This window comes from Heloderma suspectum, chromosome 2, assembly GCF_057233095.1.
Source record: "Heloderma suspectum isolate Gila_16-S chromosome 2, 16-S_ref, whole genome shotgun sequence".
Taxonomy (NCBI): domain Eukaryota; kingdom Metazoa; phylum Chordata; class Lepidosauria; order Squamata; family Helodermatidae; genus Heloderma; species Heloderma suspectum.
This window is the reverse complement of record NC_139459.1, coordinates 142,987,490-143,011,083: the sequence shown is the minus strand read 5'-3', so window position 1 is coordinate 143,011,083 and position 23,594 is coordinate 142,987,490. Positions and strand designations below refer to the sequence as shown.

Below are 23,594 nucleotides of genomic sequence, written 5' to 3'. Positions count from 1 at the left end.
ACTTTATAAACAAACAATTCATCATGTGGTAATGTTGTGCCTAGATTGTGTAACTAAATGGAAACATATGCAGTCAGGGCCAGAAATACTGGAACAAGGGTAACTGTTTTGGCAGCTGGCCTCTGTACACCACCACACTGAAGCTGAAAGGAAATACACCCAGATGGGAGCGAAGTCAGGACTTTCAGCTGTAATTCAAGGGGTTAGACAAAAGTGGGGCACTAACCATTCAGGAAGGACAGCCAGGGGCATACGCACACACCCATCGTTGGTGGCTCATAAGTAATGGAACGAATGGCTGACAAGCAGCTGCATGGCCAGGTGTGGCCTGTTTCCTGGGTACCCCATGACCAATCAAGCAGATGAAAGGCCTGGAGGTGGTTCTGAGTGTTACATTTGCATTTGGTAGCTGTTCACTGGAACTCCCAACATGAGGTCCAAAGAGGTGTCCATGTGAGTGAAGAAAGCCATCATTAGGCTGAGGAAACAAAATAAACCCATCAGAGAGATAGCAAAAGCAGTGGGAGTGGCCAGTACAACAGTCTGGAACATCCTGGAAAAGAAGGAATTAACTGGCAAGCTCAGCAACAACAAAAGGCCTGGAAGACCACAGAAGACAACTAAAGTGGATGACCGCAGAATTCTGCTCATGGTGAAGAGGAACCCTTTCACAACATCTAGCCAGGTCAAGAATGCTCTTGCGGAGGTAGGCATGTCATTGTCAACATCTACAGTCAAGAGATGGCTTTAGGAATGTAAATAGAGAGGCTTCACAACAAGGTGCAAACCACTGGTAACGTTCAAGAACAGAAAGGCCAGATTAGCCTTCGCCAGCAAACACTTAAAAAAGCCTGCCCAGTTCTGGAATAAGATTCTTTGGACTGATGAAACCAAGATTAACTTGTACCAGAATGATGGGAAGAGAAAAGTATGGAGAAGGAAAGGAACAGCTCATGATCCAAAGCATACCACATCATCTGTCAAACATGGTGGAGGCAGTGTTATGGCATGGGCATGTATGGCTGCCAATGGAACCGGGTCACTGGTGTTTATTGATGACCTGACTGCTGATAAAAGCAGCAGGATGAATTCTGTATAGGGCTATACTTTCTGCTCAGATTCAGCCGAATGCTGCCGAACTGATAGGACGCTGCTTCATAATGCAGATGGATGATGACCCAGAACATACAGCAAAAGCTACCCAAGAGTTTCTCAAGGCAAAGAAGTGGGATGTTCTTCAATGGCCAAGTCAGTCACCTGATCTCACCCCAATAGAGCATGCTTTTCAGTTACTGAAGACAAGACTGAAGGCGAAAAGACCCACAAACAAGCAGCAGCTGAAGGCAGCTGCCGTAAAGGCCTGGCAAAGCATCTCGAGGGAGGACACTCAGCATTTGGTCACATCCATGGGTTCCAGACTTCAGGCGGTCATTGACTGCAAAGGACTTTCATCCAGGTATTAAAGGCGATGCTTAAGTTTGAAATGATGTTGGTTTGTTCCATTACTTATGAGCCACCAACGATGGGTGTGTGTGTGTGCCACTGGCTGTCCTTCCTGAATGGTCAGTGCCCCACTTTTGTCACACCCCTTGAATTACAGCTGAAAGTCCTGACTTCGCTCCCATCTGGGTGTGTTTCCTTTCAACTTCAATGTGGTGGTGTACGGAGGCCAACTGCCAAAACAGTTATCCTTGTTCCAATATTTCTGGCCCTGACTGTAGCTAGCATGTCAGGGAGAAGGCTAGAACTGCTCTTGGATCATACCATTTGTTGCTAAGTTGTTTGGTCTTAGAGCAGACCAAACAGACTCCATATTGGCAGGAGAACAGTAAGCTGGTGTTCTACTATGGCTGGCTCAGGCTCAGCATTGCATCAAACTAAGAGTCAATTCAAAAGCAAGTCAGAAAACAGGCAATGCCCAAAGGCACAGTTTTACCAGGCAAGAGGGAGAGTTCAAAAAGAGAGGTCTGAGGAGTAGCCAACGTCCAAACACAGACAAGCAGTCAATACAGTAGGCAGTCCAAGAAGAAGAGTCAAGCAGGATTCAAAGGTCAGTAGCCCAAAAATTCAGTCACAGAGCAAGCTTAGAGGTACAAGGCCAGTACTGGAGCTGGTAGAAGACATTGTTTCCAGCAGTGGCCAGGCTGCCACCGAAGGCTTATGTTTCCAGAATTGCCTGAACCCTGCTCAGGGCTCTGCTGCTGTAACAGACCCTCTGGCAAAAGTTCTGCTTGTGAGGAAGGCCTTGCTCCCGCGGGGGGGCTATTCTGCAAGCAGGCACTTCTTTGCGGGGCGATGGTCTGAGCCTGTACCTTCAGGCATCGGCGTTCAGAGGGGCTGGGTGGCAGCTCAGCGTCCTCCTCTGACTCAGAGTTTTCCACCTTTTCAGGAGGATGACCTGAAGTCCTCTCTCTTGAGGGCCAAGACCTTCCTGGTCAGCCCCAGGATCCCCTGATGCATCTTGATCCTCAGGGACATCTGTCTCAGGAGGCTCTAGGCAATCATCTGAAGAGGATTCTACCATGACAGCTGGTGTCTTTCCCCTCTGACCTCAGCTGAGGTGGGAAAAATGCAGACCAAGGGATGTCATGTATGCAAGATCCGGCATCTTCATATGCTAATCAAACCTCTAAATGTGCAAATGCCCCAGAGCAGTAAAAGAGAGAAAGGCAAACCCAGCATACCTTTACTCTCAGACAAGCCCAGCTAGAGATCTTCAGCAAAGGTACTGGACGCTGCAGTTCTATCCATCTCTCCCTTGCAGCTTTTTACCCACTGGGCTGACAGCATCTTGGCTGGAAAGGTCAGTGTCTCTTGCAAGGGAAACCCAAGCCTCATTTTTAAAAGGGACACATATTTCCTGTGCTCCCTCAAGTTCAAAGTCGCACCACCCCCTAGTATTTATTTATTTATTTATTTATTTATTTATTTATTTATTGCATTTATACCCCGCCTTTCTCTCTCTCGCAAGGAACTCAAGGCGGCTTACATTATCCTCCTCACCGTTGTATCCTCACAACAACAACCCTGTGAGGTAGGTTGGGCTGAGAGTCTGTGACTGGCCCAAAGTCACCCAGTGAGCTTCCATGGCCAAGTGGGGACTAGAACCCGGATCTCCCGGCTCCCAGTCCGTCACTCTCACCACTACACTACACTGGCTCTACACTACACTAGTATCCAGTCTTCAGGAATTTCACCACAATGAGTACAGTTCTCATTGAAGGCTTGCAGGTTCATTATTATCATTATGCTTGTGTTTGGACTGCAATAGTGTTACCAAGTTAATTTCCCCAATTTGGGCATTTAAAATTCATGTTTGTAATCAATACATGTGCCAAGCGGCTTTCTCGTAAATCGTCTGTGTGTGTGGATTTTTGGGTGGAGCCTCCTCTTAGCCATAGACACTCTATGACCAATGTCTAAAGGCCCTTTGTTTATCCGTGAGAACATGGGCAAGGGTATACATGTGTCTGCACATGGAAGCACATTCAATAACACACTGCAGACTTGGGGTGACCCTGAATTAACATATGAAGCTGCATTATACCAAGTCAGATCAATGGTCCATCTAGCCCAGTATTGCCTTCTGTGACTGGCACTGGCTTTTCAGGATTTCAGATGGGGTTCTTTCCCAGTCATTTGAACTGGAGATGCAGTGGTTTGAAACTGCAGCTTTCTATATGCAAAGCAAGTGGTCTATCATTTGCCCATTCCCCAAACCTTGCCACCTGCTCTGATCATATGAACATCTGAGGCTATCTCAAACCATTGGGATGTCTACCCTGTAGCGTGATGCTATTATGGTTCTTCATGGGTTAAAGGGAAGGAGAGGTGGAGTTCAATAAAGGAGGGGCTATCTCCTCTGATGGAGGCATTTCAGTCTCATAGAATCATAGAACAGTAGGGTTGGACAGGGACTATAAGACCATCGAGTCCAACCGCATGCTCAATGCAGGAAATCAAGTCAAAGCATCCCTGACAGATGGCTGTCCAGCCTCGTCTTGAATGCCTCTAGTGTGTGAGAGCCCACCACCTCCCTATGCAACTGGTTCCATTGTTGTATTGCTCTAACAGTCAGGAAGTTTTTCCTGATGTTCAGCTGGAATCTGTCTTCCTGTAACTTCAGCCCATTATTCCGTGTCCTGCACTCTGGGATGAGCGAGAAGAGATCCTGGCCTTCCACTCTGTGACAACCTTTCAAATACTTGAAGAGCGCTATCCTATCTCCCCTCAGTCTTCTCTTCTCAAGGCTAGACTTGCCCACTTCTTTCAGTATCTCCTCATAGGGCTTAGTTTCCAGTCCCCTGATCATCCTTGTTGCCCTCCTCTGAACCCTCTCCAGTTTGTCTGCATCCTTCTTAAAGTGCAGTGCCCAGAACTGGACACAGTACTCCAGATGAGGCTTAACCGGTGCTGAGTAGAGGGGAACTAGTACTTCCCAGGATTTGGAAGCTATGCTTCTATTAATGCAGCCCAAAATAGCATTTGCCTTTTTTTGCAACCACATCCCATTGTTGGCTCATATTCAGCTTGTGATCGACAACAATTCCAAGATCCTTCTCGCTTGTAGTATTGTTGAGCCACATATCCCCCATCTTGTAGCTGTGCATTTGGTTCCTTTTTCCTAGGTGCAGAACTTGGCATTTATCCCTATTAAATTTCGTTGTTTTCTGCCCAGCGCTCCAGCCTATCAAGATCACTTTGAATTTTGCTTCTGTCTTCCAGGGTATTAGCTATCCCGCCCAATTTTGTGTCATCTGCACATTTGATCAGCATTCCCTGCACCTCCTCCTCCAAGTCAATAATAAAAATGTTGAAGAGCACTGGGCCCAGGACTGAGCCTTGCAGTACCCCACTTGTAACCTTTCCCCAGTTTGAGAAGATCCCATTGATAAGCACTCTTTGAGTCCGATTCTGTACCCAACTGTGGATCCACCGGATCATTGTTTCATCTAGCCCACTTTGAGCTAGTTTGCTCATCAGGATATCATGGGGCACTTTGTCAAAAGCTTTGCTGACATCAAGGTATATTACATTCACAGCATTCCCACTGTCCACAAGGTAGGTTACCTGATCAAAAAATGAGATCAGGTTTGTCTGGCAGGATTATTTCTTGACAAATCCATGTTGGCTTCGAGTAATCACTGCATTGTTTTCAAGGTGCTTACAGATGGATTGCTTTATCATCTGCTCCAGAATTTTCCCAGGGACTGATGTCAGACTGACTGGTCTGTAGTTCCCAGGTTCCTCCTTTTTACCCTTTTTGAAGATAGGGACAACATTAGCCCTTCTCCAGTCATCTGGCACTTCACCTCTCCTCCACAATTTCTGAAAGATAATAGACAGTGGTTCTGAGAGCTCTTCTGCCAGTTCCTTTATTACTCTAGGATGCAGTTCATCTGGCCCTGGAGACTTGAGCTCATTCAAAGCCATTAGGTGTTCCTTGACCATATGCCTATTGATCTCAAGCTGCAATCCTGCCCCTTCAGCCTGTACTTCACCTTTGCCAGGGGGCTCATAGACCCTCTTTTAGGAGAAGACTGAGCCAAAGTAGGAACTGAGCACTTCTGCCTTTTCTTTGTCATCTGTGATCATTTTGCCATCCTTATTTAATAGTTGAACACCATTTCTTTCCTCTCTCTTTTACTATGCACGTATCTGAAGAAAGCCTTTCTGTTGCTTTTAGCATCCCTCGCTAACCTCAGGTCATTCTCAGCTTTAGCCTTCTTGATGCCATCCCTACAATTCTGTGCTACCTGCCTGTACTCTTCCTTCGTAGCTTGGCTTTCCTTCCACTTCCTGTATGTGTCCTTTTTTGTTTTCAGGTCGTCTCTAAGCTTTTTGTGAAGCCACATTGGCTTCTGCCTTTTTTTCTTGTTGGAAGTGTTTGTGTGCCGTGAGAATTTCCTTTTTTAAGAACTCCCACCCAACTTGGACTCCTTTTCTCGTTAGAGTCACTTGCCATGGGACCTTACTTATTGTTCTGAGTTTATTAAAATCAGCTTTCCTAAAATCCAGGGTATGTGCTTCACTACACTTGGCTTTTGCTTCCCTTAGAACTAAGAACTCAAGTACAACATGGTCGCTTTCCCCCAGAGTTCCTGTAACTGCTACTTTATCCACTAAGTCATCTCTGTTGGTTAGGATCAAGTCAAGGATAGCAGATCCTCTAGTTCCTTTCTCCACTTTCTGTAGGAGGAAGTTATCAGCAACACAAGTCAGGAATTTCTTGGAGGGGCCTTGTTTTGCAGAATTTGTCTCCCAGCAAGTCTCTTCTTCTGCATGGCTGCTGGTCTTTCTTTCATGCTCTCTATATACCCCAGCATTGTTCACTAGCAGCAGTTTCCCAGCAAAGGGAAAGCTTTCCCAGCCCTGTTACTTTTAAGCCTTTTAAATGGAGTTGCTGGGGATATAACCTGGGATGTTTTGCATACAAAACAAGTGCTCTACACTGAGCTATAGGCCTTCTTCCTGGGTGTTCTATGAAAAATATATAGAAAACTAGCATATTAGGGGAAAGCTTTGACTAGAACTATTTCCCCTAAAATCTAATCTGTATGCAGGGAGGTTTTAAAAAAACATATAGAGGTTTTTAAATCACATTGGTCCACAGGGAGAAGCCAAAACGGTGGGGCAAATATCCAGAATCTCAGTACTCAAATTACAAGGAGGAAGATGGGAGGGGCCTTTAATGAAATGCACAAGTCTCACCGCCCTTCCAATTTGGGCCAAATCATGACCCCACCAATGAGCCTTCTAAAAACCATAGCTAAGGGGGCCATTACCAAAGGTCAGTTCCCCTCAGCCACTGGTTATTCAAATAGTGCAGAATTTCCTTTCTAGAATTCTACTAATCTTTGCACACAGGTTACAATAGCTCTATTCTTTTCTTTTTCTTTATCTTTTATTATGATTTTTTTTACAAAACAAAACAAACTGAAAACATTACAAAACCTTAAAAAAAGGAGTGAAATAAAAATACAACAATATTCAAAAATCCTCAGTTTCTAATGTTACAATATTTGGGGGGGGGGAAGGGGGAAGAAAAAGGAGGGGAAGATTACACATAAACTTCAGTAAAAGCAGACCAAATATCGGCGTATAAGTCCATTTGCGAGTTCCGCCTATATACCACTCTTTCAAATGTTGATAGTGTTGTTAAGTCTTCAGTCCATTGCGTTATAGGTGGTGAGCTTTTATCTTTCCAATATCGTAGTATCAGTCTGTTAGCAACCAAAAGGCTACGAAAAATTTATTTACGCTGACCATGTGATGTTTCAAGAAGCAGGTAAGTAATTTAAGAGAACATTTACATCAGTAAATATTAAAGAGCTTTCCAATACGAAATTTATCCATACAATGTCTTCCTCCCAAAAGGAGGTGGCCACTGGGCATTTGCAAAATATATGAATAAAAGAAGCATTGGCTGCGTTACACCTTCAACAATTAGCCGAATTTAACAAGCCTTTACTAAAAAGACATTGTGGTGTCCAATAGACCCAAAACAAGAGCTTTTGCTGAATAAGGTGTAACCAAAGATCCATTGAAATGTCAGACACATACCCCAAAACGGCAGTCCATTGGTTAAGCAAAATAGGACATTCCAATTCCCTGTTCCATTCCTGCTGTAAACTACTTATGTCATATCTATTCATTGATAATAAATGTTTATAAACATGAATTGTAGGTCAATACATCTGATCAGCTTCAGTAAGTATTTCCAATAGCTAAGGAGACTCCGAGGCAGTAAAAGCAGCAGGACCGAATCTAGATACGAACAAAAGTTTCAGTTGTAAATACTGCTGTTCTGCTGAAGCCGGCAGATCAAATTGATCTCATAAAATTGAAACTACCAAAAACTCATAATCAACCCCCACTAATTGATCTAAAGTAAAGATCATCTTATCTGTCCAGGTCCGCCATAAAAACATTTTCTTGCCAATTCTTAAATCTGGATTTCCCCATAAAGTCAATTTGGCATGGGAAAATGGATCAACTGTAATTGACGTGTCATTATACGCCAGACTTCCCTAACTGCCAAAATTGTGGGAAGAGCTCTGTCTAATATGCCAAGAACCTAATGCCATCTATTTAAAGAGATGCTCCAGACAAGAAGATTCCAGTACTGACCAAGGAGGAAAATCTAATTTGAGTGGGAAAGACCAAAATTTAGTAGAGGTCAGCAAATAGGCCTGATGGTACATAGCTAGATCCGGAAAACCAAACCTGCCTTCATTAATTGGAAGTTGCATCCTTTTAAAAGATATTCTTGGTGGAGAGGAACCCCAAAAGAATTTACGAAACAAAGTATTGAGTTTTTGGAAATATTTGCCAGGTATAAGTATAGGGATCCCTCATATAACATAAATAATTCGGGGTATGGTATTCATCTTAAGTGTATTCACCTTACCCCATAAACTCAACTTTAAAGATGCCCATCTATCTAATGAAATATAATTAATCAACTTGTTTAAATTTAAACTAATCATTTGAGATATCTCTCTAGGAATAATTATTCCCAAATAAGTAATAAACTCTGGGCACCGTTGAAATTGCCAGTTGGCTAATACACTAGAGTATATCCTACGTCCAATCGGCATTATTTCTGACTTTAGCCGGAACTGAATAGCTGGACAATTCACCAAGGGTATTAATCAATTTCATCAAAGCTGGAACCGATGACTGGAGTCTCGAGAAAAACAACAAAGGATCATCAGCATAAAGACTAATTTTAAATTCTAATCCAAAATGGACAAATCCATGAATACTATTATTTTGCCTAATAGCACACACCAGGGGTTTCAAACATAAATTAAATATCAATGGGGAAAGTGGGCAACCTTGTCTGGTACCCCACCCTAATGGGAAAAAAAAGCTGAAAATAAACCATTGATCAATACTCTTGCTCTAGGAGCTGAGTATAAAATTTTAACCCATTTCAGAAATTCTATAGGAAAATCAAAATTAGTCAACGTAGTAAAAATACATTTCCAATGAATTTTGTTGAAGGCCTTTTCTGCATCCAAGGAAATGATGGCTGCCTGATCAGTTATTTCAGAGTTCAAAGCAACCAGATCAACAACTAATCTAAGATTATCAGTCCCCTGTCTATTTTTAATAAATCTCACCTGGTCTGGTCTAACCAATACAGCCATGATCTGTTGTAATCTATCGGCCAAGATTGCTGTTAATATTTTTATATCTACATTAATTAATGATATAGGTCCATAGTTTGTGAAATAGGTATGGTCTTTGCCTGGCTTAGGAATCACAGTAATGTAAGCATCATTTAACGATGAAGAAAGGGAGCCCACTTCAAAAATATAGTTATAGAGGCGATACAACTTTGGGGCTAAAAAGCTAAGAAATGTTTTATACCATTCAATTGGGAATCCATCTGGTCTGGGTGATGTCCCAGTATTCATTTTCATTATTGCATTCATGATTTCCTCTAAATGCAGAGGAGCTTAAAGGAGCTGCTGTTGTGAAGAATCTAAATGCGGAAGATGAATCTGAGGGAAAAAGCATCCATATCTTGCACTGATATTTTGTTACCAGTACTATACAGATCCCCTTCATGGATCACCGCCTTGTTGTGGCGAAGGGGCTTGCGTAACTCAGTGAAGCCATAAGCTATGCCGTGCAGGGCCACCCAAGACCGACAGGTCATGGCAGAGAGTTCTGACAAAATGTGGTCCACTGGAGAAGGAAATGGCAACCCACTCCAGGATTCTTGCCAAGAAAACCCCATGGAACGTATCACAAGGCTAAAAGATATGACACCGGAAGATGAGCCCCTCAGGTCGAAAGGTGTCCAATATACTACTGGGGAAGAGCAGAGGGTATTTCCAAGTAGCGCCAGAAAGAGTGAAGCGGCTGGGCCAAAGCCGAAAGGACACTCAGCTGTGGATGTGTCTGGTGGTGAAAAGAAAATCCAATGTTGTAAAGAACAATATTGTTTAGGAACCTGGAATGTCAGATCAATGAATCAAGGTAAGCTGGAGGTGGTCAAACATGAGATGGCAAGATTGAACATCGACATCTTGGGAATCAGCGAACTAAAATGGACAGGCATGGGCGAATTTAATTCAGGTGACCATTATATCTACTACTGTGGGCAAGAATCCCTTAGAAGAAATGGAGTAGCACTCATAGTCAACAAAAGGGTGGGAAAAGCAGTACTGGGGTACAATCTCAAAAATGATAGAATGATCTCAGTACGAATCCAAGGCAAACCATTCAACATCACAGTAATTCAAGTCTATGCCCCAACCACTGATGCCGAAGAAGCTGAGGTTGATCGGTTCTATGAAGACCTACAACACCTTCTAGAACTAACACCAACAAAAGATGTCCCCTTCATCATAGGGGATTGGAATGCTAAAGTAGGAAGTCAAGAAATCACCGGGATAACAGGCAGGCATGGCCTTGGTGTACAAAATGAAGCAGGACAAAGGCTAATAGAGTTTTGCCAAGAGAACACGCTGATCATAGCAAACGCTCTTTTCCAACAGCACAAGAGATGACTCTACACATGGACATCACCAGATGGTCAATATCGAAATCAGATTGATTATGTCCTTTGCAGCCAAAGATGGAGAAGCTCCATACAGTCAGTAAAAACAAGACCAGGAGCTGACTGTGGCTCAGATCATGAGCTTCTTGTTGCAAAATTTCGGCTTAAATTGAAGAACGTAGGGAAAACCACTAAACCATTCAGGTATGACCTAAATCATATCCCTTATGAATATACAGTGGAGGTGAGGAATAGATTTCAGGGATTAGACCTGATAGACAGAGTGCCTGAGGAACTATGGACGGAGGTCCGTAACATTGTTCAGGAGGCAGCAACGAAATCCATCCCAAAGAAAAAAATGCAAGAAAGCCAAGTGGCTGTCTAATGAGGCTTTACAAGTAGCTGAAGAAAGAAGGGAAGCGAAAAGCAAGGGAGAAAGGGGAAGATATATCCAACTGAATGCAGAGTTCCAGAGAATAGCAAGGAGAGACAAGAAGGCCTTCTTAAATGAACAATGCAAAGAAATCGAGGAAAACAACAGAATGGGAAAGACTAGAGATCTCTTCAAGAAAATTGGAGATCTCAAGAGAACGTTTTGTGCAAAGACGGGCATGATAAAGGACAAAGAAGGCAGGGACCTCACAGATGCAGATGAGATTAAGAAGAGGTGGAAAGAATACACAGAAGAACTATACAGGGAAGATCTGAATGTCCCTGATAGCCATGATAGTGCGCTCACTGAACTTGAGCCGGACATCCTCGAGAGTGAAGTCAAGTGGGCCTTAGGAAGCATTACTAACAACAAAGCTAGCAGAGATGACAGTATTCCAGCTGAGCTATTTAAAATCCTAAAAGATGATGCTGTTAAAGTGCTGCATTCAATATGCCAACAAATTTGGAACACTCAACAATGGCCGCAAGACTGGAAAAGATCAGTTTACATTCCAATTCCAAAGAAGGGCAACGCCAAAGAGTGTTCAAACTACCGCACAATTGCGCTCATTTCACATGCCAGCAAGGTGATGCTCAACATCCTACAAGCTAGGCTTCAGCAGTATGCGAACCAAGAACTACCGGAAGTACAAGCTGGGTTTCGAAGAGGCAGAGGAACTAGAGATCAAATCGCCAACATTCGCTGCATCATGGAGAAAGCAAGAGAATTCCAGAAAAACGTCTATTTCTGCTTCATTGACTACGCTAAAGCCTTTGATTGTGTGGATCACAACAAACTGTGGCAAATTCTTAAAGTGATGGGAGTACCAGACCACCTTACCTGTCTCCTGAGAAACCTGTACGAGGATCAAGAAGCAACAGTCAGAACCAGACATGGAACAACCGAGTGGTTCCAAATTGGGAAAGGAATACGACAAGGCTGCATATTGTCGCCCTGCTTATTTAACTTATATGCAGAGTACATCATGAGAAATGCTGGGTTGGATGAATCAGAGTTCGGAATTAAGATTGCTGGGAGAACTATCAACAACCTCCGATATGCAGACGATACCACCCTAATGGCAGAAAGCGAAGAGGATCTCAAGAGCCTCTTGTTGAGGGTGAAAGAGGAGAGTGAAAAAGCTGGTTTGAAACTCAACATTAAAAAAACTAAGATCATGGCATCTGGCCCTGTCACTTCCTGGCATATAGAAGGGGAAGAAATGGAAGCAGTGACAGATTTTACTTTCTTGGGCTCCAAGATCACCGCAGACGGTGACTGTAGCCATGAAATTAAAAGACGCTTGCTCCTTGGGAGGAAAGCTATGGCCAACCTAGACAGCATAGTAAGAAGCAGAGACATCACCTTGCTGACAAAGGTCTGTCTAATCAAAGCTATGGTTTTCCCAGTAGTAATGTATGGCTGTGAGAGCTGGACTATAAGGAAGTCTGAGCGCCAAAGAATTGATGCTTTCGAACTGTGGTGCTGGAGAAGACTCTTACGAGTGCCCTGGACTGCAAGGAGGTCAAATCAGTCAATCCTAAAGGAAATCAACCCTGAGTGCTCATTGGAAGGACAGATAATGAAGCTGAAGCTCAAATATTTTGGCCACCTAATGCGAAGAGAAAACTCTCTGGAAAAGACCCTGATGCTGGGAAAGACTGAAGGCAAAAGGAGAAGGGGACGGCAGAGGATGAGATGGCTAGATAGCATCACGGATGCAATGAATATGAACTTGAGCACACTCCGGGAGAGAGCGCAGGACAAGAAGGCCTGGCGTGCTATGGTCCATGGGGTCACGAAGAGTCGGACACGACTGAACGACTGAACAACAACAACTATACAGATCAACATAAAACTTTAGAAATTGTGAGTTTATGTCTGTAGGAGAAGTATATACTTTACCACTCTCATCTTTAATAGCTGAAATAACATTTTGATGTTGGTGCTGTTTAAGATGATGTGCAAGGAGCTTACTAGGACATTCACCATTTCTCCAATATTTCTGTTGTGGACATGTCAGAGCAAATTCCGCCTGTTGTGAAAGGATATTATTCAACTCACGCTTAGTATTCTGTAGCTCTTGATAAAGTTGTGCTGTGGGGGAAGTGGCAAACTGAGTTATGAGAAATTTCAGCTTCTTATTTAAATGTCTCTGTTGAGTTTTTTAAAGCTTTTTTTGATAGGAAGCATAAGAGATAATTCGGCCCCTTATAAAAGCTTTACTAGCCTTCCATTCAATGGCGCACGAACCTGCTATGCCCTCATTAGTATTGAAATACTCTCTTAGTTCAGCTAACATCTGGGTTTTAAACTTCTCATCATTAAGAAGTGAAACATTAAAACGCCATAGACCGGAGGCCCTAGGAGTATCAGAAAATTGCAGTTCCAAACATACTGGGGTATGATCTGACACTACCAATGTATCAATCTTGCAATCTTTGATTTGACATACTAAAGTTGTAGAAATCAAAAAATAGTCTAATCTAAAGCAATTATGGTGAACTGGTGAAGTAAAAGTATACTCTCTGTAAGCAGGATGTAAAATTCTCCAAGCATCAGTTAAACCATATTCCATCATATAAGCCTGAAGTGCCAGTCTCACCGCAGATTGAGTCTTGCAAGAAGGTGTACTCCTCTCTAACAAAGGATCTAAGACTTCATTAAAATCCCCACCCACAATCAAATAATCATAGGTAATATCAACCAGTTTAGCAAAACAATTATGAAACATAGCCGGACAATCAATATTTGGCCCATATACATTGATCATAACAATTAATTTGCCCATATACCTTCCTACCAAGATCAAAAAATGCCCCTCAATATCAAAAATCACCTGTTGAACTGAGATGGAAAGTCACTTATGAATTAAAATTGCAACCCCTCTACACCGTGTTGAAGTGTCTGTGACACAGGCCTCCCCAACCCAATCCTTTTGCAACATCTGCTGATCAGCAGCCATCAAATGAGTTTCTTGTATGAAGGACATATCAATATTATGCTCTTTTAGCTTGGTAAGAACTCTTTTCTGTTTGTTTACATTTTGCAGCCCCTTGACATTCCATGAAGTCATGTTAAACATTGAAAAAACAAAAGCAACTTGTTTGCCCCCCCCCATCCAAACACATCTTTCTAGATTTATAAACAGTGACTAAATTTATGTACCATAATTGGTATGACAAGTACTTCCTTAATTTACATTTAGGACTAATTTCAGACTTCATCAAAATAATTCTTGTTATGTAGAAACTGAGAAAATTTTTGAAATTATTCCAAAATATGAACAAAAATTGAAAATAAAAAACTAAAAGAATAATAAAACTCAAATAATCCCATTTGTGGCCACGTACCATAAATCAGTGCCAAAACCCCCACCCCTAACAACCCCCTCCCCAAACCCCTAAACAAAAACAAAAATTAAAAACTTTTGCCTTCTGTTTGGACCAACATGTAACCTCGATGCTCAGCTTAGCCCCTTCCGCATATTAAATACATGCACACAGCAAAGTTACAAACATCACAAATTTAATCAGCAAGAGATGACAATGATGATGACGATGATGATAATAATAATAGAATTAAAAAGCCAATTGGATATTTTAACTAATATTATATCTGGAGATGTATTCATAAGTGTACATACATATACACACAGAAACATACAATTGCATAGGTGTATACATATACATACACACGCATACACAGACATATATGTATCTACGTAACCTTTATTAAGCTAAGTTTAATATAGTAGTTACATAAAACCTGTATTAACTCAAAATATGTACATTAACATACCCCAAAACAGGAATTATCTATATGTTATAGTATATAAGAGGAAAAGAAGGAAAGAGAAAGAAAAGAAGAAGAAGGAGGAGGAGGAGGAGGAGGAGGAGGAGAGGAGGGGGGGAAGCAGTAATGTACAGTGCATTTGATCTGGCATGCCGCCCAGACTTCTTACAAACTATAACCCAAACGAAGCTTCAGAGGAGCAGTAAAAAAAAAAGGGGGGGAGAGAGAAAATGGCTGGATTCCAGCTTAAGGAACTGAAGAAGTTGGATCCCTTGTTTTGATTTTAATGCCAGTGTGAAATCATTCTGCAGCATCAGGATTTAAAAACTTCTTCATCTGGACTTCAGAAAAAATGCAAAATGTGGCAGGATATTTGATATGATATTGCAAGTTAATTTGCTTTGCCAAATTTCTCTCCTTGGTAAATTGACTTCTTCTGTCAGTGATTTCTTTAGTATAATCAGGAAAGAGCATAACCTTGTTGTTTGCTGGGCCCCACCGAAGCTCACCCTGTTCTCTTGCCAAACGCATAAGATAATTTTTTTGTAGAGGCACGTAAGAATTGAACAATAACAGGACCTGCTGTGATGCCACGTGTAGAACCGGCAACATGATAAGCACGCTCAATATCAAGTGGAAAATCAGAAGGCAAAGCCAATAACTCATGCAGAAATTTATCCATCAACTCAGCAAGACGGATATCTGTAGCCAAATCTTTAAAGCCAAGAATACAGAGGTCAGCTCTGTGAGCAAAGGCCTCCAGTTGAGAAATTCGAGCAGACAGAACATTATGAGAGGTATCCATAGCAGTTTCATGAGCAGTAACCCGGTCTTCAAGTGCGTTAACTTTCGACTCCATCGTTTGAAGACAAATATTCATTGAATCCACAGATCCTTGAAGGGTAGTGATGGCATCCTGAATTGTTTCAACCTTATTTGACTGCACTGATAACTGCAAAGACATAGTTTTTATCCAAGCAAGCAAATTTCTCTGTCTCCAGCATCTTTAGAAACCTTTGCGGGAGGCGGGCAATGGGGGGGGGGGTAGGCGGCATTCACAAGCCTTTCTTCCCCCCTCGAGGTTGCCATCCTTCTCTCACTTCTGAAAGCACAACAAGCAAATATGAATGTGAAAACAGAAAACAAAAGTGTAAACAAGTTTAATTGCAAATACCCAGATAACACGACAGCCTCGAAGAAGTAATTTTAAAGCTGAAACTTGGGAGAGATGCAGCAAAGAGCCGATCACGACGCCATCTCCAACCAGAAGAGGCACAATAGCCCTATTCTGGTGTTCTGCTTTAGGGTAGGATGAAAACATGAAGGGCTGAGTGAGGACAAGCCTGTTAGCGCCACCCCCTCCCTTGTCATCCTCCATGTGAGGAGGCTGAATGTCTGCCGTGGAGAGCCTTGTGTATCAGTGCAGGCATCCCATGTGATTGAGAACCCTGGGGAATCAGGGTGAGCTGCCTGTAGTTGTCACTCATGAGGCACAACAGCAAGGCAGGCACTGCAAGCCAAGCAGCAAGGCAACAAGGCAGCTTTGGATAATGGGCAGTATAGAAATGTAATAAATAAAGAAATACATTCAGACATGACAGGGAAAGCAGCCAAGTGGCTGCAGCACTAAGGATAGCTCCTACTGAGCAACTTGCTCCAGCAAAGACTAAAGGTGCAATCCTATGCATATTTAGACAGAAAAAAGTAAGCTGCATTAGCAAAAAGGTTGGTGCCTCCATAGGGTCACTAACCCAAAGCTGACAAATGTACCTCACTGCTCCACCCAGTAACTACATAGAGCTGGACCCAGGTTTATGCTGGATCAATTGTGCTGGTGGAAGTGGACTTCCCCACCTCCTCCTCCCCACGGCATCCCCACCAGCTCCGTGAAAATGCCATGCAGAGATGCGGGAAGCCCTGCTGAATTGGGTGAGCTGTGGTGTGTGGGTGGGAGGAGGGAAATCCCCCCAACTCAGGCAGATGGACCTTCCATGGGCAGAGCCTTTCCTCTTGCAGAAGGCAGATTCTGGATCCAGCCCATAATAATATGCTATGACCAAAGAAGAAGTTTGTTAAGGTTGGGGACAAATTCTAGGGAAGAAACCATATTGGCAGAAAAAAACAACTGCAGTCTTGCACACAATTATTAGAGCTAAAGCCTTTTGAGACTTACTTCCTAGTAAATACCTAGAGGATTGGGATCAATGAGTCCTATGGAAACTTGAACCAATAGGGTTATGGCCTATGCCCTAATTTCCCCATCAGATACACCATTTTTAACTAACTATCAGAAAAAATGGCAATCCACTTTTCATCTATCTGTAAGATTACCTAGGTAGGTGTGTACAAGAGTCTGGGCCTTTGTGGTGGTGGAACCCGCTTTCTATTGATTGTGCCTTACCCCTTCTGTACAATCATTCAGGTTGAGGCTTGAAGACCTTCCTCTTCAATGCTGCCTTTAACTGATGTCACAATTAACTTACATGTTTTAGAGCAACCTCTCAGTGTATTCGGTATCTTTGCCAATGTGACAAATATATCTTTGGTTTCTTGCCTTTGCTGTTGTTTGTACTTCACTTTGTGAGGGATTTTAAAAAATAACATAAATTCCATGAGAAACTCCATATTGAACTATCATCTTGTTCATTTCTTAGAACAGGCACTGACCTGGTTCACACATCACAATCACTCATGGTTTATTTAACCCATGGTTTGTTGCCCTACCCAGGATTTGTCTGGCAGATGATAGAATAAACCATGGCTTATTTCCTCAATTTGGGGGTTGATTATTTCCCTCCTCCTTTGTCTGCTCCCTCCCTGGATGCCTTTATGGTGCTCTAGTACTGACAAGTGGCTGGTTGTTTAGACCATTCTTGTCCTCCACTTCTGTAGCCTGGTGAAACAACCCATGGTTCTGGGTTCTCACGTAACAACAACCCTTGGTTTAAACAACCCAGAGTTTATAACCCAACAACAAACCATGGATTCTCTTTCTGGGTTTTTCACAGTTAATAAACCATGGTTTCTTAGCATGGCTGGGTTTGCACAAGATGACAACCCAGAATTCAACAACCCATACCATGGCTTATTGTTATGTGTGAACCCAGCCAATACTGAAAACTTGGACCAAATTACTCTTTAAAGGCTCACGAATCAGAAGGTTATAAGGAGAACCAGCACTAATTAGTGCAGAATTATCTTTTGACTATTTGGGTTACATCAAAGTCTGTAAGTGTCCAGATAACACCATGGATTTCCCCCTGAAATATGATTATCTCCTCATACCCAACAACACAATTAGCAAACAATATTGCGCTAGGGAAAACAAGTGTACTCTGTTTAAAAACACTTCCAAAAGGGAGTTTGGGACAAGATCTCTGAGGAATCTTTTGGTGAAAAGCTCTATTTGCCTCAGATAAATAGGTTGGGAAAGACATGTGTTTATGCAACACCCTGTGATCCATACTTGCCTGATAATAGGAGCACTACAAATGAAGTGAAGTTTTCTAACCTGGAGTGGGGAAGAATAATCCTAGCAACGGTTTCTGTCTGATGTATCCAGGTAAAGATCTTTGTGTAGGGCCAACTACGCATCTTGTGCAAACATGGATAGTCTGATAGCCCTAGTTGCATGAAATGCAGTCAGGAGAGGCACTGGGAGCATAGGACTGGCAGACAGTGCCCAACCCAGAGACAGTGCCTGTCTCTGTTTCACCTCTCCAAATTCCCACACAGGGTTTCAAATATGTACTAAGGGAACAGGAGGAAACCACTGGAAGGCAGAGAAATGGTGGGCAGGGAGAGAGGATTAAGCACAACCTCCCCCACCATGTCTCCACTTCCAACCATCCCCTCCTGAGATGGCTTTTCCTTCCAATTGGGGGCTATCAGAAAACCATTACAAACATGTAACAAGTTGTTTCACTTGCCTGCAATTACAACTGTGGGTTTTTCTACACAAGGCATTTATCATGCGCTCACAATTACCTATTGATGGTTTACAGGTTCTTTAGAAGATGTGGTGATTGTCATGTTTCTCTTCTGTGTCTAAACAGCACTTTGGGCGAGTTTTTTTAGAGCAGGGAAAATGTGGCATTTAATTGTGACAGTGAAAGAAAATTCTTTTTAACTTGTATATTTGCACTGTTCTGCTATACCACGGTGCCACCTAGAGATTATGTAGTGGGAAACCAGAAAAGGAAACACTTTTCATGTAGTGCTTGGATCTCAATTTTGTGATGAAACTTAATAGATACAGCAGATTAACAGCTGATTAACAGCCCCATGTGGCCCTGCCCCTCTGCTGTCCATGCATGGGGTGGGGAGGTCTGGAGCAGGGAATCTGCTGTATATAGCAGATGTATGTAGATTGCTGTACAATCATGTAGATGTATGTAGATTGCTGTACAATCTAAATCCCTAGTCCCACTTTAGAAATCTTTAATCTCATGAGGGAAAAATGCCTAGAAAGGGCTATTAGCCAGCAGCCAAGGTACAAAAGAAAATATTTGGTGTGGGCCGGATATCCTTTTTTTTGTAGATAACTCCCCCACACACATTCATTCATTCATTCATTCATTTACGGTGCAATCCTATGCAAGTTTAGATAGAAAAAAGTCATACAGTTCCCAGCATGCCCCAGTAGGCATGCATATGATTGCATTCTACATCTCAAATATTACACAAAACACATGACATTTATACATACATATGCTATGACACATAAGTTACACAACAATACAATTACAATATGTAACTAAAAGACAGAAAAAAGTATGAAGAAGAGAGAAGACTCAGGAAAGGAAAGTGTTCAATCTGAACTGTTATTCCTGTAAAATTCTATATATTAATGTTTAACCATATGCATCTAAATATTCTGACTAGATTAATAAACACTTATCCATTTGACCTATGCTACAATTCATTATATGTTTAATGAATAGCTAATTCTGAAACAGCATCCAATCATTGTTGCATTAATGGCCATAGCTTAATCCCATACCATATTAGTGCAATAGAGTGCTCTCACATGCACTGTCACTAATATTGCAAACATCAGCCTACCTAATGGGCTCAAGTTACACGAAACCAGATTCTGGCTGAACATCAGGAAAAACTACCTGACTGTTACAGCAATACGACAATGGAACCAATTATCTAGGGAGGTGGTGGGCTCTCCCCACTGGAGGCATTCAAGACGAGGTTAGACAGCCATCTGTCAGGGATGCTGTGACTTGGATTCCTGCACTGAGCAGGGGGTTGGACTCGATGGCCTTGTAGGCCACTTCCAACCCTACTATCCTATGATTCTATGATATGATTCTATGATTTTGGATATGAGTTCCAAAACTGACCTTCACCAACATAATTGGCTCTCTGCTTTTGTGGTGATATTGTGGAGTTCTGTTTTCTGTTTATGATAGGAAGTCATGTGTAGTTCTCTCTCTCTCTCTCTCTCTCTCCCTCCATATATATGTATGGATGTATATGTGTGTGTGTGCCTATGTTCTTAATGATAAAGTCACCAAGAAGAGGTTGGTCCAAAAAAAGACTCTAGAGTTGCAATCCTATACTCTCTTACCAGTGCAGAAGCACCTTGGATAGCTCCTTCAGAGTTCTAACTGAAACCCAGAGCAGATTCACTGCTCCACTAACATTGGAGCCACCAGCTTCCACTGTCTCTTATCTGTGACTAAATCCAACTGAACTCAGTGAGACTTGCTTCCAAGTAGATACGTATAGCATTGTGCTGTACATTTTTTGTCTTTTACTCTACAAGAGGAATATTATACCAATAATATTCTCAGTTTCATGCCTTCATTCCTCCCCACCCCTGCCACCCCCAGTTTTTTTTAAAAAGTGTGCTATCCCTGCTCCTGACCTCTACACATTCAGTTCATGGCCTGTATAGAGTCTGTACCTACACAACTGTACATGATATGGCTCTTTCTGTTGATCAGGAAGCCTGCTTTTCCATACAATACTGCAAAATTATCATCTGTTTCTAGACCTTTTTATTAATGTTGCTCAGATTCCGGAGCTGAGATCCTAGGATGTGAGGCTGCATCACAGTGAGACCTGATTCAAATTATGTTCTGGTTTTATCTGTTTATGAAAGACCTTCATCTAACCTGCAGGAACTGGATAAATCTGGATTGCATAGGAAAGTTCATGCCACAATACAGCAATGAGCTTCACCTATTCTGCAGCATCCTTTGGCCCTTTGCTGCTACAGCTGAACAAGGCTACCCTTCTTAAATATTATGACATACAGCCTCATAGACCTTGTGTGTGCTTATGAAAAAGTAACCAATAAAAGATATCTTGCAGATATGATCCATCTTCAGATGGTCTCCTCCACATGTCCACTAATGCAGAGGAAGGAGCAAAGCAATGCCTTCTGGTGTTCTCCCTGAAATTTCTGTCCTTTGCCTCCATGTATTCTGCATGACATCTACAAAGGGGAGCCTATTAGGGTACAATTGTATAATGTGCATAAACTTCCACACAATCAGGAACCCTGATTATGTGGAGCTCCTGATTGCATGGAAATGAGCATATACATATGCACATGTAGGCTGCCCCTTGCAGACATTGCACTGAGCATGTTGATATCAGTGGTGGGCAGGACATGCGGCATCATATGCAGAGACAGCAGGCATGGCTCCACTCCCTCTTTCACAAGTTCATTTACAGAGGAGACAGTTTGAAAAGGGCTATTGTCTGCACAGGATTTTCATAATAATATGACCAGTAATTTGCAGTCTCCACATGTACATCCTGATATCACACTGCCTTTTTTTTTTTGCTCAGAAATGAGATTGGAAGGGCATCATGAGGAACCAAACATCGGTGGCTGAATTCCTCCTGCTTGGTCTCTCCAGGAGCCTGCAGATCCGTCTCTTACTGTTTGGACTTTTTTCCGTGGCCTACATCATCACTCTGGTGGGCAACACAACCATGCTGCTGCTCATCCGGCTGGACTCCCGACTCCACACCCCCATGTATTTCTTCCTGAGCCACCTTGCCTGTGTGGACATCTGCTACACTTCCAGCACGGTCCCCCAGACGCTGGCCAACCTCCAGAATCCAAACAAACATATCTCATTGGCTGGTTGTGCCATTCAGATGCATGTTTTTCTGATGTTGGCTATTACTGAGTGTTTCCTCCTTGCAGTGATGGCATATGATAGATATGTGGCAATATGCCACCCACTGCACTACACATTCCTCATGAACAAAAGAATGTGTATCAACTTAGCCATAACATCGTGGACAAGTGGCCTTTTACTGCCAGTGATACATACAGTCCTCACCTGGCAGTTGCCATTCTGTGGTCCCAACCTGATAGATCACTTTTTTTGTGAAATGCCAGCAATTTTGAAGCTGGCATGTGCTGATATAAAAATTGTTGAAAAGGTTACTTCAGTGGGTTGCATTTTCACCTTGCTTATACCCATCTCCTTTATCATGATGACTTACATCCGCATCCTGGGTTCCATCTTGAAAACCCAGGTTGCACAAGGCCAGCACAAAGCTTTTTCCACTTGTGCCTCCCATATGACCGTGGTGGTGCTTTTCTATGGCAGTGCCATATTTATGTACATGAGGCCTAAATCTAGCCACTCCCCAGGTCAGGACAAAATGATTTCTCTCTTCTATAGCATTGTCATTCCCATGTTCAATCCCATGATATACAGTCTGAGGAACAAAGAAGTGAAAAAGGCCTTGTTAAAAATGTCGCAACAGTACAAACTTTGTTGATTGAGAAACTGACTGCAAAGTGGGCTATGTTTTGAGGTCAAATGTCCTATTATCAGTCTCATTAGTATCGTAACTTATATAGCTTGCTAATAAAGTGAATTCATTACTACTACTACCACTACTATTATGGCTGACAACTGATTAAAGACGATTAAAGATAACCTTAGTTGATTATTCATATGTTTGCCAATGGTCTGAAGGCACATGAGGTAGTCACGTTGCTGAAGCTAAGCAGGTCTGAATCTGGTCAGTGCCTGGCTGGGAGACCATCTGAGAATCCAGTGTTGAACCTTGAGTTCCATGATGGAGGTAAGGTGGGATAAAAATGTAATAAAATAAACAAAAGTTCCTTAAGTTTGCAAATGAATAAAACCAGGGGCAATGGCAGCCACCAGCAGAGTGGATTCCCCCTCCCCCCCTGCAGCCCCCATGCCCCTTAAGTCTGCTCTGGAAGGTTGTAGAATCCTCCAGAGAAGTTTTCAGGAGCACAGGGTGTGTGTGCACCCACTCCATTGTATGAGCCACAGTCCACTTGTACACTGTTGGTTATAGCCCAATAATTCTGCAGAAAATTCTTCCTTTGTTTTTAGATGATGAATGTCCATGTTGCAGCAGGCATCTTCTTAGGAGAGGCATTCTTGGCTGGTGTTGCTTCACTTGGCGATGTCCCCATGCTGTGGTAGACCAGCCTCTCATGCTATTCCAGGAACACCCCAGAACATTATAGATGAGGTCCCGGCTCTGTTCCAGAACTGCTTCCAGTCACAGCCTCAGATCTCAACCCAGATTCCAATTAGGTTAGAACTCCATCCTAACCTGACTCAATATGTCTGTGTGCACAAATAATATTGCCTTGATCACATGGATATATCACGACTGTCCCCTGAGGAAGAGAAATTACTACCCCAAATGTGATGGACTTCTAAGTTCTGCATGGTAGCATAACAACATGTTTCATAGCACCTTTTAAAGTTCTACATCCCCTTTGTTAGTTCTGCCCCGCACCCAAAATCTTTTTTTTTTCTAACCCTGTTTAAACACTTACCAGTCCTTTCAAGCAGGGTGCTTCCAGGCAGAGGGCTTGTA

General features: G+C 42.5%; 1 protein-coding gene and 1 pseudogene across 3 annotated transcripts in view; both read left to right on the top strand.

The window, feature by feature from the left end:
* LOC146352902 (olfactory receptor 2A1/2A42-like) overlaps positions 1 to 22,661 on the top strand; it is a 50,058-nt gene extending 27,397 nt beyond the window's left edge. Inside the window, exon 2 of one of the 2 annotated variants that reach the window (XM_084835126.1) lies at positions 21,558 to 22,661. In XM_084835126.1, coding sequence (XP_084691252.1) covers positions 21,579 to 22,508 — 930 coding nt within the window. In that variant the 5' untranslated portion in view covers positions 21,558 to 21,578 and the 3' untranslated portion in view covers positions 22,509 to 22,661. The remainder of the gene's footprint in view (positions 1 to 21,557) is intronic. The other variant, XM_084835127.1, reaches the window with a different exon arrangement.
* The window catches only part of LOC146352896 (protein CFDP2 pseudogene), a 1,048,348-nt pseudogene that overhangs the window by 764,286 nt on the left and 260,468 nt on the right, over positions 1 to 23,594 (top strand). The window lies entirely within an intron of this gene.